The 14,613-nt window shown below is 39.9% G+C and overlaps 2 protein-coding genes and 1 long non-coding RNA gene across 3 annotated transcripts; all 3 read left to right on the forward strand.

Annotated features, from left to right (window-relative positions):
• The first annotated feature begins 5,981 nt into the window (after positions 1 to 5,981).
• On the forward strand, positions 5,982 to 7,185 carry LOC132891175 (uncharacterized). Its single transcript, XR_009655289.1, has 3 exons — positions 5,982 to 6,021; positions 6,167 to 6,873; positions 6,963 to 7,185. It is a non-coding gene; the product is annotated as an uncharacterized LOC132891175 (long non-coding RNA).
• Positions 7,186 to 9,329: 2,144 nt separating this feature from the next.
• On the forward strand, positions 9,330 to 10,268 carry LOC132892135 (E3 ubiquitin-protein ligase TRIM39-like). Its single transcript, XM_060930530.1, has 2 exons — positions 9,330 to 9,375; positions 9,486 to 10,268. The coding sequence occupies exons 1-2, from the start codon at positions 9,330 to 9,332 to the stop codon at positions 10,199 to 10,201; spliced, it is 762 nt and encodes a 253-aa protein (XP_060786513.1). The 3' UTR covers positions 10,202 to 10,268.
• A 1,364-nt stretch (positions 10,269 to 11,632) lies between these two features.
• On the forward strand, positions 11,633 to 13,423 carry LOC132891176 (uncharacterized). The gene is made up of 2 exons (XM_060928643.1): positions 11,633 to 11,690; positions 12,662 to 13,423. Exons 1-2 carry the CDS (start codon positions 11,664 to 11,666, stop codon positions 13,355 to 13,357), a joined length of 723 nt encoding a protein of 240 aa, XP_060784626.1. The 5' UTR covers positions 11,633 to 11,663; the 3' UTR covers positions 13,358 to 13,423.
• The last annotated feature ends 1,190 nt before the right edge of the window (positions 13,424 to 14,613 follow it).

Consider the following 14,613-nt stretch of genomic DNA (forward strand, 5'->3'; position numbering starts at 1 on the left):
AGTTTTGTTTGACGTAATTTATTTTGGTTGCGATTCCAGCTTTCTCGTTTGCGCTCCCTGACTTTTTGCTTGCAGTTTTGGCACAAGGGCGGCACGGTGGTGTAGTGGTTAGCGCTGTCGCCTCACAGCAAGAAGGTCCTGGGTTCGAGCCCCGGGGCCGGCGAGGGCCTTTCTGTGTGGAGTTTGCATGTTCTCCCCGTGTCCGCGTGGGTTTCCTCCGGGTGCTCCGGTTTCCCCCACAGTCCAAAGACATGCAGGTTAGGTTAACTGGTGACTCTAAATTGACCATAGGTGTGAATGTGAGTGTGAATGGTTGTCTGTGTCTATGTGTCAGCCCTGCGATGACCTGGCGACTTGTCCAGGGTGTACCCCGCCTTTCGCCCATAGTCAGCTGGGATAGGCTCCAGCTTGCCTGCGACCCTGTAGAAGGATAAAGCGGCTAGAGATAATGAGATGAGATGAGATGAGTTTTGGCACAAACTTCACGTGTGGGTGGGCTGTCCAGGAATGCATTCCCATTGGCTAACTTGTGTTTGACTGACAGCTGCGCTCAGCCATTCCCTACTCGGATTCTGGCGGACTGTTTGACGAGTGACTGATCCATTGACGGTAAACAAGGATCGAGTGGAAATCAGTGGCGACTATGATATTCAAAATACACTCACGAGTAATCTTTCACTTAAAACCTCAAAACTCTATCAAGATCAATCACTTTCCAGATAATTCACTTGTAAACTTTCACTTAAAACTTTCAAGCATAAATTCAAAATAGCACTAAGACACTACCACACTATTCAAACACACTCACCAAACAAATTCTCTGTCATGCAAAATTTCACTAAACACTTTAGAAGTTGTACAGTTTGTTTCTGAAATGGTATGGAAGACTAGTTTTATTTCACACTCAAATGTCCATTATATTCTGATTTAAGGTAACTTTACCTTAAAATGTGTAACTGGCTGGTCGAACATTTGCTTATCCATGGAAATTAATTCTCCCATGCAACCTGGTATCTGCATTCATATTTTTGCCGTTTGGTATTGGGTTTAGTGGCTATGATGAATGACTGCTTGTAAAAAATGTCAGACAGCCTGGGTGGATCCTACATTACGGAAGTGACTGTCGTTCTGTTCATTGATTGGTTAAAATTCAGTTGACGTCAGCAGTGTTTCTCATACGATTCTGATTGGACATAATCAGGAGTATTTTTAACTTGGCGGTAGGGATTTCCCAAAACCGGGAGATTATCCAGTTTTTAACAAATATGATCAGGAGGAGGGAGACGGAGGCTAAAATCGGGAGCCTCCCGCTGAAATCGGGAGGGTTGGCAGCTACATGTTTGCCGTGCTCTGATTTTCTTTTATTGACCAGGAAAATAATAGATGTATATTGGGGAAAGGTCTTCGATGTAAAAACTGTTCTGGGTGTTGCCAGGTTTCCAATGCTGAAACAACTTTTTACTGCTTTGCTGTGCCTCCCACATAACAATGCAGATAGTGAGAGGGCTTTTTCATTGGTTAGGAAAATTCATACTGAGGACAGAAAAAATATGGCTGCAGACACATTAACTGCATATCTGCAAATTAAAATGAAGTGTGATGAGGAGCTACAACTGCTACCCAAGCAGTGATATTATAGCTAGTGCCAAATCTGCAACATCTTTGTACAACAAAGAACACTCCAAAAAGGAATACGATTTAAATTCTTGTTATAAATTGCTGGGAAGATTTTCAATTTAACTTCATAATTTATTAATATTTTCACTTATTCTTGTTTACATGATATACTTGATGTGGTTCAGTCATCTTTAGTTGGATCGAACACTGCTTGTGGTGTCAACACTTTTTTCTCAAATGGAACTTTTGCTAACTTTCATTTACTGTTTGACATTATTATATATAATTAATTACATGTAACCCACTATTTTAATTAACATACCTACTTAGCACTGCTGTTATATTTCAAGTAATTTTCTTTGGTGGAATGGAATATTGTAGCTGATGTCAACACTTGTCAAATAGAACTTTGTGTAATTTTTATGAACTATTTAATATTAATACATTTTATTTGCAAAATTTACATCAATAATTCTGGTATTACTGATACAATGTATATTAAATAAGTTTGTAGTTCAGTCATTCTCTTTAGGAGATAATTGTTTACTTGACTGGACAAATAGTCCTTTTTAATTCAGTTGTTTTCTCTGGGATCTAAAATGTCTTTTTATTCAGTACATGCTTATTGATCCCTTTAACTTGATGCAGTGTGATAAATAGGCCTATTACAATAGGAGTGTATAATGTGGAAAAAACCAATCAGTGCTTTGGATTATATATTGGAATTTTTTCTTGTGTATAAGGGCTCATGGGTGTATGTAAGTGAAAAGTACAGATTTTGTAAGGGCATGGGGAACTAAAGGTTGACATGTGAGATTATTTAAATTTATTTAATTTTATTGATGCATTTTAAATAGTTTTAAATAAATTGAGAATTTGATGTCTCATATCTTGAATGTATTTCTATTTGTTAGTGTTTGCTGCTAATCTTGGATGAAATGTTTAGCTGTGTGTGTGTGTGTGTGTGTGTGTGTGTGTGTGTGTGTGTGTGTGTGTGTGTGTGAGAGAGAGAAACTGTGCAGTGGAGAATTCAAGCTCTAAGTTTCCCTCCACCAGCAGTTTGTGGTTTTGTAAAGATCAGATGGATTTGTATGTTAATGCTGCATTAGGTGATGATTCACAAGTTCAAATCAATTCTGAGTGAAATAAATTCACTTTGTTCATTCTGATATTAAACACTGTTAATCTGCATAATGGGACAATTCAAATATGCACAAATAAATACATCTGTAATCTGTGTAATGTTTATTATTAACAGTTAAAATGTTCATGATGTGCACAGTTATATATTTGTACAGATGTGTGCAGTGGTTGTTATTTTCATGATTAGTATCAGGGATGTGTTCAGTTTAATGTGTGTGTAAGTGATCACTGAGAGGATGTGGAAGAGAGAGAGGCAGGTGAGAGAGTCAGTCATTAAAGGTGTTAAAAGCAACAATTTTCTCAATGTTCTCTATCATCATTTAACCGCAAGTTATATTTAACTCTCATCCATTATCCCTGGCTGCTGTATCATGTGGGTCAAAACATGACAAGATCTGTCTCGTCTCCTTTGACTGAAAACACAAACTCCAACTGCCATGATTCTCAAAAGTACCGACCACATCACATTCACAATCACTCGATTTGAATTAATCACTGTGAAATCTCACACTTGGTCTTTAGTCGGGACGTTAGTGAGCAGCTTATTCTGTGTTTGATATCCTGGTTTGTGATCATTATCGAGTCTCTCCCTGTCTATTTGCTCATCACCTGCACTGTGCCTGCTCGATGGTTTTTAAGTTCACTTTGTCCTGACAAATTTTCTGCCTCAAAGTGTTTTAATAAAACTAAACATTTTAACCCAACCTGTATATCCAGAACTGCGCACAAGCCTTTTTTTCCCCACACCTTTAATCTGGATTATATTTGATGTGTAATCACACATACAAGTGACAAGTGTCAATTTCAGTTTTACTTTTCCAGCAGTTTCTTCGAGATCCAGACTTGTGTGTGTTGTGTAAAAACAAATCATATATAAAACTGTAGTTTGACTTCTCACACACATCTGGACCTTTATCTAATGTTTGGTTAGTTCAATATTAGTATATTTTATGATTATTTTTTGGAATTAGTTCTTTGGAGGAGGTGGAGTTATACTGTGTGCTTATGTCACATGTGGTGGAAAAAAAAAGTCTCCTATCTCTGCTCTCCTTGTTTCCTCTGAGAGAGAATTCATCTCATCTCATTATCTCTAGCCGCTTTATCCTTCTACAGGGTCGCAGGCAAGCTGGAGCCTATCCCAGCTGACTATGGGCGAAAGGCGGGGTACACCCTGGACAAGTCGCCAGGTCATCACAGGGCTGACACATAGACACAGACAACCATTCACACTCACATTCACACCTACGGTCAATTTAGAGTCACCAGTTAACCTAACCTGCATGTCTTTGGACTGTGGGGGAAACCGGAGCACCCGGAGGAAACCCACGCGGACACGGGGAGAACATGCAAACTCCACACAGAAAGGCCCTTGCCGGCCCCGGGGCTCGAACCCAGGACCTTCTTGCTGTGAGGCGACAGCGCTAACCACTACACCACCGTGCCGCCCCTGAGAGAGAATTGATACATCCATAAAGATTTTATTTTATGGAAGGATGATGGATGCAGGAGCAAGAAATCAAGAAGGTATGAAGTCGAGTAGTGAGATGCTTCTTATATCTTGACCCATAAAGCTTATCAAGGCACAGTATTCCAATGTTTTTCCTCAGAAGCCATTGCATGTACAGTGCCCTTCACAATTATTGGCACCCCTTGTAAAGATGAGTGAAAAGGGTTAGAAAGAAATCCACCTTTTCGTGAAATCGCTTCATCTCACGCTGAAAAAATGAGGAAAAATCCAACGTTTAACTGAACTAAATTTATTCAGAGAAAAACAAATGACTTATCAAGAAATAATTATTTTCAACAAAAAAGTTCCACAATTATTGGCACCCCTGGAAAGTATAGCGAACACAGTGTAACTGAAGCATGTTTCCCATTAAAATTGTACATTTTTTAGTTGATTGGAGTGTCGGAACTTTCAAGCTGTAATCCATGATTTCCTGAGTCTATTACGTGACAACAGTTTTTCGAAGTACTCCCGAGCCCATGTGGCTGTATTTGTCATATTAGCATGACAGTTTCCCAGTCAGTGCCGCCTGAGGGCTCGAAGGTCACGCACATTCAACAGTGATTTCCGACCTTTATGCACTGTGATGTCTCCGAATTCCCTAAAACTTTTCAAAATGTTATGTACTGTCGTTTTTGAAAGAGCTAAATTCTCTGTAACCTTGCATTGAGAATGTTTTTTTTTTTATAACTAGCAATTCTCTCTCAAATTTTGGCACAAAGAGTGAGCCACAGCCCATCCTTGCTTGCAAAGACTGAGCTTTTGGTGCTGCTCCTTTTATACCCAATCATGTTACCCATTAAGCTCCTTATTGTGAAATCTTCCAAAATGGTGTTACTTGAATATCCTATAAACTTTTCAGTCTTATTTTGTCTCCATCCCAACTTTTTTTTAATGTGTTGCAGGCATCAAATTCAAACTTCATTTATATTTACAAAATAGAATTAAGTTTGTCAGTAAAACTATTAAAAATCTTTTCTTTGTGCTTTTGTCAGTTAAATAAAGATACACATGAATTAACAAATCACAGATTTTTGTTTTTATTGCATTTTGGAAAATATCCCTACTTTTCTGGAAATGAGGTTTGTATTTTTAAAAAAATTTTTGAAAAATGCTACAACTGACCCCCTTCTATAAAACAGTTAATGCAACATAATATCAGACAATATTATACAAATATGATGAATATCATTTGCCATTCAATATTGGTAAATATTTTCCATTTATGATCATCAACATCTTGTATCAGTTGTAGCACTACAGGATTTGCATCAACTGTGTTATGTAGAGTAAATATTATTAAAAACTATAAACTCACTCAGTACAGTATGTGACTATTTGCCATTGCGCTGTTTCCTGTGGGTGTCTTTCTTATTCAGGTCTGAGGATAAGGTGCAGTATCATTTGCTGTTTATAAGAGCTTATAACTCTTCTGACTGAGATCCAGTTCATCCCACTGATGATTAGAGCATTCTGGGTCTTGTGTCCGAAACTGCAAGATCGACTTTAAATGATTCCAGAAGTGAAACATTATTTTCAGTTCAAAAGAGTGAAATTCATAACTGGATAAATTTGTCCCAAAATTACAGTTAATTCTCAGTGCTTAAACATAAGTAAGTGCCGTGTGCTGTTTCTGATGTAACTGAGGAGTGTAACAGGTCATAATGTGTCTCTCGAAAACTCCTCCTATTAAGGAAGTGCCAAGTCTGACACGACTGAAGTCCTTCATTTACAGCCTGCAGTGTTCTGCTCTGGTGAGTTGAGATTTATTCTCAGTTTAGGGAGAAATCCGAGTCTCATTTTCAGCACAGTGAAAGGAAGTGATGATTAACTGAACCTACAAAGTCATCTATTTAGCTTTAAAGAAACCTGAAATCAGGGTGTGATTACTTTTCACAGAAGTGACAGTGAAACTCTGAGCATTTGGACGAGAGAGAACAACAACAGCAGCAAACAAAATGGCTTCTAAGTTTTCAGAGGAGGATTTCTCCTGTCCTGTGTGCTGTGAAATCTTCAAGGATCCTGTTCTTCTGCACTGCAGTCACAGTGTGTGTAAAGTGTGTTTGCAGCAGTTCTGGGAGACCAAAAGATCCAGAGAATGTCCTGTTTGTAGGAGGAAGTCATCTGTGGCTGAGCCTCCCATAAACCTGGCCTTAAAGAACCTGTGTGAGACTTTCTTACAGGAGAGAAGTCCGAGATCTTCATCAGGGTCTGAAACAGTCTGCAGTCTACACAGTGAGAAACTCAAACTCTTCTGTCTGGATCATCAACAGCCGGTGTGTGTGGTGTGTCAGACTTCAAGAAAACACACCAACCACAAATTCTGCCCCATTGATGAGGCAGTAACAGACTGTAAGGTAAATAAAATGGACATATGAACTCGTGGGTCACATGTGAACAAATGCTGTTGTTCATAACTATGACAATTACTTTGTAATCAATTTAGTTCATCTGAGTTCAAATAATATCAAAAACACAGAGACTCCAAGCAGCGTGTTAATTTATTTCAGGAGAAGCTCAAAACTGCACTGAAGCCCCTACAGGAGAAACTGAAGGTCTTTAAAAACTGTAAACGAAAATGGAGTCAGACTGCAAAACATATAAAAGTTAGAATCAATAACATGGGTTTGATATAATTATATTTTGTTTCATTGCATATTCAGTTATGTTTCATTTGATTTTCTCTTCACTGTAGATTCAGGCCCAACACAGAGCGTCAGATTAAGGAGGAGTTTGAGAAGCTTCACCAGTTTCTACGAGATGAAGAGGCAGTCAGGATCACTGCACTGAGAGAGGAAGAGGAGCAGAAGAGTCAGATGATGAAGGAGAAGATTGAGAAGCTGAGCAAAGACATATCCTCTCTTTCAGACACAATTGGAGCCATAGAAGAGGAGATGAGAGCTGAAGATGTTTCATTCTTAGAAGTGAGGATCATTTAGTCAGTATTTATACTGTGAGAAAGTAAAACTTCTTTCCATCATCAGAAACGTCACATTTCAGTGGTGTAAAAATGTAAATCATATCCACTGATATTTGCTTTGTTGTTTTACAGAACTACAAGGCCACAGTGAAAAGGTGAGTGATGTGCTTCCTGTCTCTCTCATTCTCTGGGTTTCTGAATCCAAACCCACAGCAACACTGACTCCTGAATGTTTTTGCAGAGCCCAGAGCACACTGCAGCATCCAGAGGAGCTTTCAGGAGCACTGATCCATGTGGCAAAACATCTGGCCAACCTGCAGTTCAGAGTCTGGGAGAAGATGCAGTACACCGTCCAATACAGTAAGACAATGGCTTAGGTTTGGTATTAACATTGGTGGGGACATAAACCCAATGCCAACCCCCAGTGGCGCCAACTTCAGGTCAACATTATAGAGTCGCAATATTTTGCTCTGTTGTGTTCCACCAAAAGAGTATCCATCATCTCTCCAAAGTCCAGACTTTTAAAATTTGAAGTTCAGAACTGTAATAATTCATGAATAATAATAATAGGCAGTTCATTGGGCAGCATGGTGGTGTAGTGGTTAGCACTGTCGCTTCATAGCAAGAAGGTCCTGGGTTCAAGTCCAGTGGCCGGCAGGGGCCTTTCTGTGTGGAGTTAGCATGTTCTCCCCGTGTCTGCGTGGGTTTCCTCCAGGTGCTCCAGTTTTCCCCCACAGTCTAAGCACATGCAGGTTGGGCTAATTGGTGGCTCTAAACTGACTGTGAATGTGAGTGTGAATGGTTGTTTGTCTCTGGGTCAGCCCTGTAGAACAGGATAAGCAGCTACAGATAATGGACGGATGGATGCAATTAATTTGATTAATTGCAAATCTTGCATGTGATGATTAACTCAATCTACCAATTTGCAAATGTGTTTTACAAGCGAATAACGCATTGACTGTCGGGAGGGTGTATGTTCCTTTCCCTCATAAATGGAAGTAAAACACATCCGGAGCCTTAAACACTGCGTTCCATGAGGCTGGCAGGGGGAGTCGGCTCTCTTCTGTGGGATCTTCCACTAGTTTTAGAATGCTAGTTTAAGCTGATATGTGATTGATCTAATGGTAAAACAGGACAAAGGCTCTAGAACAGGGCTTTTCAAAGTGTGGAGCGCGCCTCCCCTACGGGGGTGCCAGAGTTCTTCAGGGGGGGCGCAATGTGAGGAAAAATAAACCAGAATAAGTTACTATTGCGGACATTTAGCGAACTTCAGCTAGCCTTTGCCAGAGACAAAATGGATCGATTTTTAGTACCTAAAGCTACAGTGAGTGAGGAGTCTGTGCCAAGCAAAAAAAGAAGGAAGTATGACCACGATTATTTAAAGTTTGGATTTTCATGGACTGGATCTGAAGATGCTCCACTGCCACAGTGTGTTGTCTGCCAAGAGGTGCGAGCTAACGATGCTATGAGATGTTTAAAATGTGTAAAACAAGATGTTTAAAAAAAAGCACAGATGTTTAAAATGTGTAAAAAAAAAAAGATATTTTTAAAAAGCACAGATGTTTAAAATATGTAAAAAAGAGGTTTTAAAAAGCACAGATGTTTAAAATGTGTAAAAAAAAGAGGTTTTTAAAAAAGCACAGATGTTTAAAATGTGTAAAAAAAAAAAGAGGTTTTAAAAAAGCTCATATGTTTAAAATAAAAAAATAAAAATGTGTACAACAACCATTATTTTTTTGAAATACGAATGGAACCTGAAGTATCTGGGATAGGCTCCAGCTTGCCTGCGACCCTGTAGAACAGGATAAAGCGGCTAGAGATAATGAGATGAGATGAGACATTAAGTATAGCAACAATAAAAATTGCAAGTGTGGGGCGCTGTTGTTTATTTGCTCTGTGAGGGGGGTCTGACTCTCCCACACTCTGAAACCCCTGCTCTAGAACCTTTTTGACACGTTGAAAGGCTACAATTTTACTTGGCAACAGAATGTATCTGAATTCTGATTGGTTGTTGTATCTGAATTCTGATTGGTTGTTGTTATATTATTGGCCTTCTGTTGTCTTGAGCCCAGAGCGGAGGGGGGGAGGGGGAGGAGGGAGTGACAGGGTTCTACAGAGAAAAGTTTTTGCCCCCGCTTTCAAATGAAGCCCCTCGAGAACCAATCAGTTCAGCGGATGTGTGTTCTCGGTATGGGACGTTTTCAAAAGAGAGGCGGGAGGAACCAAACATTTCTGATCCAGAAGGCGGAGGCTGTTTTGCTTATTACATGAAAATGTTTGAGAGCGAATATTCATGAGGGAATTTTGCATGCTGTTTCACCCAGTGGAAACCTACAGGAACCATTTGTGTACCGCGATTTTTTTTCCTCAATCAGAAATATCGGTCGGGACACGCCCATACCGTCCATACCCAATTCTACACCTCTGCAGTAAGACTCTTAATTCTGTGTGTGTGTGTGTTTTCAGCACCTGTAACTCTGGACCCCAACACTGCTCATCCTAAACTCATTGTATCTGATGATCTGAAAAGTGTGAGACGCAGCGATGAGGAACAGAAACTTCCTGATAATCCAGAGAGATTTGATGATGAATATCTGTGTATCCTGGGATCTGAGGGCTTTAACTCAGGGACACACTGCTGGGATGTGGAAGTTGGAGACTGTACAGTGTGGATTGTGGGTGTGATGACAGAATCTGCTCAGAGGAAGGGGGAGATATTCTCCAGAAGTGGAATCTGGGGTGTGGTGTATTATGATGATGAATATGGCGCAATTTCAACACCAGATACAGGCACTCATCTCTCAGTAGCACAGAAACTCCAGAGGATCAGAGTGAAGCTGGACTGGGACAGAGGAAAACTGTCATTCTCCGACCCTCTCACTAACACACACTTACACACTTTCACACACACATTTACTGATAAATTACTGCCAGTCCTAGGTGTTGATCATAAAGAATCTCCTATAAAGATCCTCCCACTTGAGTGCTCTGTAAGAGTGAATCAGATCAGTTAGCATTGATGTTGTTTTATTCCAGTTCATTAATAAAATACTGCAGATTAAAAGATTAGTGTTCTTTGTGTCAGTCTCCCCCCCCCCCCCCCCCCCCCCCCCCCTTTTGGAAACCCTGAAGCACACTGATTTTTTTTTTTCAGGTGAATCAACTCAAAATATTGACAGAATATCTTGAAATAATGAATTAACTCAAATAATAAGATATCTTAAAATATATTATGGCATATTTTGAAAGCACAAGGAAGTCAAAATAATAAGTGAAATAATGACACACTGTCTTGAAATAAGAAGGCATTAACTCAAAATAATGACTTAGCGTTTAATTAAAATCACAAAAGTGTGTTTAAATGCAGAATGAGCTGAAAAGTATTTTATTTATGTTTTAAATAGTTTAAATAAACCGAGAATTTGTTTCTTAGTTTATTCTCAGTAAATGTCTTTACTGTATTTGTACTTGTTTGCATTTGCTGTTAATCTTGGATTTTGTGTGTGTGTGTGTGTGTGTCTGTAACTGTGCAGTGGAGGAGAATTCAAGCTCTAAGTTTCCCTCCACCAGCAGTTTGTGGTTTTGTAAAGATCAGATGGATTTGTATGTTAATGCTGCATTAGGTGATGATTCACAAGTTCAAATCAGTTCTGAGTGAAATAAATTCACTTTGTTCATGCTGATATTAAAACTGTTAATCTGCATAATGGGACAATTAAAATATGCACAAATAAATATATCTGTAATCTGTGTAATGTTTATTATTAACAGTTAAAATGTTCATGATATGGATGTTTATTTATTTGTACAGATGTGTGCAGGGGTTGTTGTTATTTACATGATTAGTATCAGGGATGTGTTCAGTTTAATGTGTGTGTAAGTGATCACTGACTACGTTTACATGCACATCCAAATCGAGCTGCTGTCGGTAATCGAGCTGAAGGTCCCAGCAGGGTGCCAGAGAAATCCAATCCTACATGCACACAATGAAATCGGGCTATTGTATGAAGGTAGGATAGTGCCATATATCCCAAGAAGAGCAGACTATGATTTGCACTTGTAAAACCCGTAATTCGCAACTTGTGAATGCGCATCTCAGAGTTTGTAAGTGTAACTTCAGATCCACACATCTGCAAATAGCAAACTGCAAGCATATTTCACAACTTGTGAAAGCGCATCTTCGAATTTGCACTTGTAACTTCAGATCTGCAAAGCTGCACAACAGGATTTGCATGTGCAGGTTCCTATTTGCTCGCTCAGTTGCGTCATCCTTCTCACGTGATTTTTGGCACGATTCACTCGGATGGATTTGAAGGAAACGATTTGCGCGCAGAGACCAGGAATGCCTGTTCTACCACTTTTGTCCAGGAGGTGGCAGTGTGGTTATTGGCCCTGCAAAGTCGTATATAGGGATAATATCTCAATAAACGGCTCTGTGGCCATGAATCTTGGTCTGCGACACGGCGCCACGAAAGCATGGAGGGAAGAGGTGTTCAACAACGTGTAAGTAACATTATGGTTTAAATGTCTTATAGTTAACTAACTCTGTAATATACACGGTTAGTGAAATTATCCTATTTGAGGTAATGTGCACGTAAAAGCAGCCTTGAAGAATGAGGTAATTAGGCTATCTTGACAGGCTAAGTTGGCTAACTATATTGTAATACACGTGTAGTAACATTTACAGTTAGCGAAATTATCCTAATAGAGGAAATTTGCGAGCGATACAGCTTGAAGAGTGTAGGTAGTTATCTTGAGAAGCTACGTTAGCTAACTGTATATAGTAGGCTAACGTTTCACAGCAGTGGCGGGCTGACCATCGGGAGCACTCCTGGTGGCCTGACAGTTAGCCTGATTTAAACAGTCAACTTCACCAGCAATAATATAGTAAGCAATTAAACACACCTATGACAATGGGCAACATTGGATTGTGGTATATTAAAACGCGCTGCCTGTCTTTGGGCTGCACAGAGTATCCGCCTCCACTGAGAGAGGAGCGGAGCAGTATTATTTTTTCCTGAGTGCTGCAGTGACTATTGGCGGCTTTCCCTCCTGTTTTTCAGGGAAAAAACGATATTCAAACAGAGAACTTAATTGACATAAGGAGAGACCATTTTTAAATCTATTTTGTACATCATTTTCCCCTAGACATATAAACATGTTTATACGACTATGGTTTTTCGATATTTTCTCCGCTGTCCATGATTTGTCAGTCAATAGTTATTTGGCTACCGGTACTTTACTACTGTTATTGTTACCATTCATAAGCGCATTGATATGGAACGGTGATTACTTTTTTGGGGACTACTTCAAAGGTAGGCCATTTATACGACGTTAATGGCCACCCCATCAGCCAATCAAGGAAGAGAATCCCATTGTTAAGGGAGATAAAAGTGATGCAGAACCTATGTATGTTTGCTAAGTGCCTTTCATGTATAGTACAATAACAATGGAAAATTGTCTTTTATTTACAGGCACTGTTGCGTCATGTCCTTCAAAGACTGCTTACACGCCTGGAACATGTCCTGCAACAGCCACACCTGGACATGGACTTCATGCAGTTTGTATGTTGTCAGGAGAGAGTTTTTCTCAGTGCCATAGCAGGTCAAGTCACTATTCCAGCAGAGGTAATTGCAGGAATAGATGAACTGGACCGTACGATCAACACTGAGATTGATCAAGAAAAAGTAACAGCATTGAGTATGGAGCAAGGTGCAAGAGGGCGCCCAAAGACACTCATTTCTGACGAGCAAATAAGCAGCCTGTTGGAGTTGTCGTTCCCTGTACCGACAATTGCTGATTTACTTGGGGTGTCCATCAGAACAGTGCGTCGGCGGATGGAGGAGTTCAACCTTAGTGTTAGGGCCTCCTACAGCAACCTCTCAAATGAGCAGCTTGATGGGATTGTGTCTGAGATTAAAACCAGGATGCCACGTGCAGGATACCGCATGATGAAAGGGGCATTGGAGGCAGAAGGACACAAAGTGCAGTGGGATCGTATCCGAGCATCACTGCATAGGGTGGACACCCTTGGTGTGTATTCCTGCATGATAAACCTTGGGTGTGTGGTGAGACGGAGCTACTTTGTTCCGAGCCCAAGGTTTCTCATGCACATTGACACCAATCACAAACTGATCAGGTTAGTTTTTTTTTTGTTTAATCATGCCTGATGTTTAATTAAAAGTGGTGATATTCACAACCACCGAACTAAAGGAGTTTACATAACTGTGTGGAAGATAGTCAAAGGAGTTAAGTTGTAAGCAACTGGACTCCTTGTTGGAGCTTGAAGACCGTTCACCTTTTATCCCCAAGGCTTTTTCAGTTCTGGCCTGATGTTTGAAAACCAGGAATTATATCTCTGGATCACTGGAGGTGTGAACCACACCCCTCATTTCCATGACAAAGGGGTCATGAGTTACCCATCAAGGTGTGAATTGGAGTGAGATAACTCCTGGTTTCCAACATCAGGCCAGAACTGAAGAATCCTTTTGGATAAAAGGTGAAATGTCTTCAAGCTCCAACAAGAAGCCCAGTTGCTTACAACTTAACTCCTTTGACTACCATGACCGAATGAGAATCTACACAGACAGCTATAAGGTGCAATTTGCCATTCTGGCAAATGGATTTTTGTATTGTTCCACAGTCAAATTATGACACTCCTTTCTGTGCTCTTGAGACTGAAATAATGTACTGTTCTAAACCAGTTTTCCAACATAAAGATTTTTTTAGAGTGGAGAAGAAGACTGCACCTTTTTAAAATATACATTTTATCCCAAGATAGTGAACAAGTGTTTCACATGGGATCATGACTTTGTTTTAATATCACTTTCAGGTGTTAAACATTCCCCTGCTTGACTGGGAAAGCAGTGGACTGAGAACAGATCCAAACCCTGGGGTTACTGTGCCTTCAATTGCTTGCCCTTTGAGCAGTGCACAAATGGAGGAGTTGAAACAAAGGGTCAATCCAACGGCTCCATCTTTGTCCTTTGGCACAGACCAGTACCTGGCAACTCTGCAAGCGGTGCAGAATATGCTTGCAAGTTAAAATATTGTAGTTACCACAATGTTAATGTCCACTTTTGTTACTTAAATAAATAAACATGCTGATGTTTTACAGTGCTTTTAATGTTTTTTTTTCCCTTCTTCACTTTAGATGTTGACACACTTAACAGGCAGTGCTTCTACAAAGACAAAAACAGTCATTCCAGAGAACCTAAACCTTAAAAAATTGAATGAAATTACATGAAAGGTTGCATATACTGTAGAAAGTCAATCAAAATAACTTTATGCCTGTGTCACTTGTTATATGAGTCCAAATCCAGTGTTGCTTGTTTTGATGCACGCCTCTAGGTCCTTTTGAAACTGCCTGAAATCAGTGTAATGAGTGGGAAGACAGAGTGTTTCAAAACAAGTTGCTGCTCTTGGG

Source organism: Neoarius graeffei, chromosome 9 (genome assembly GCF_027579695.1).
Source record: "Neoarius graeffei isolate fNeoGra1 chromosome 9, fNeoGra1.pri, whole genome shotgun sequence".
NCBI lineage: Eukaryota > Metazoa > Chordata > Actinopteri > Siluriformes > Ariidae > Neoarius > Neoarius graeffei.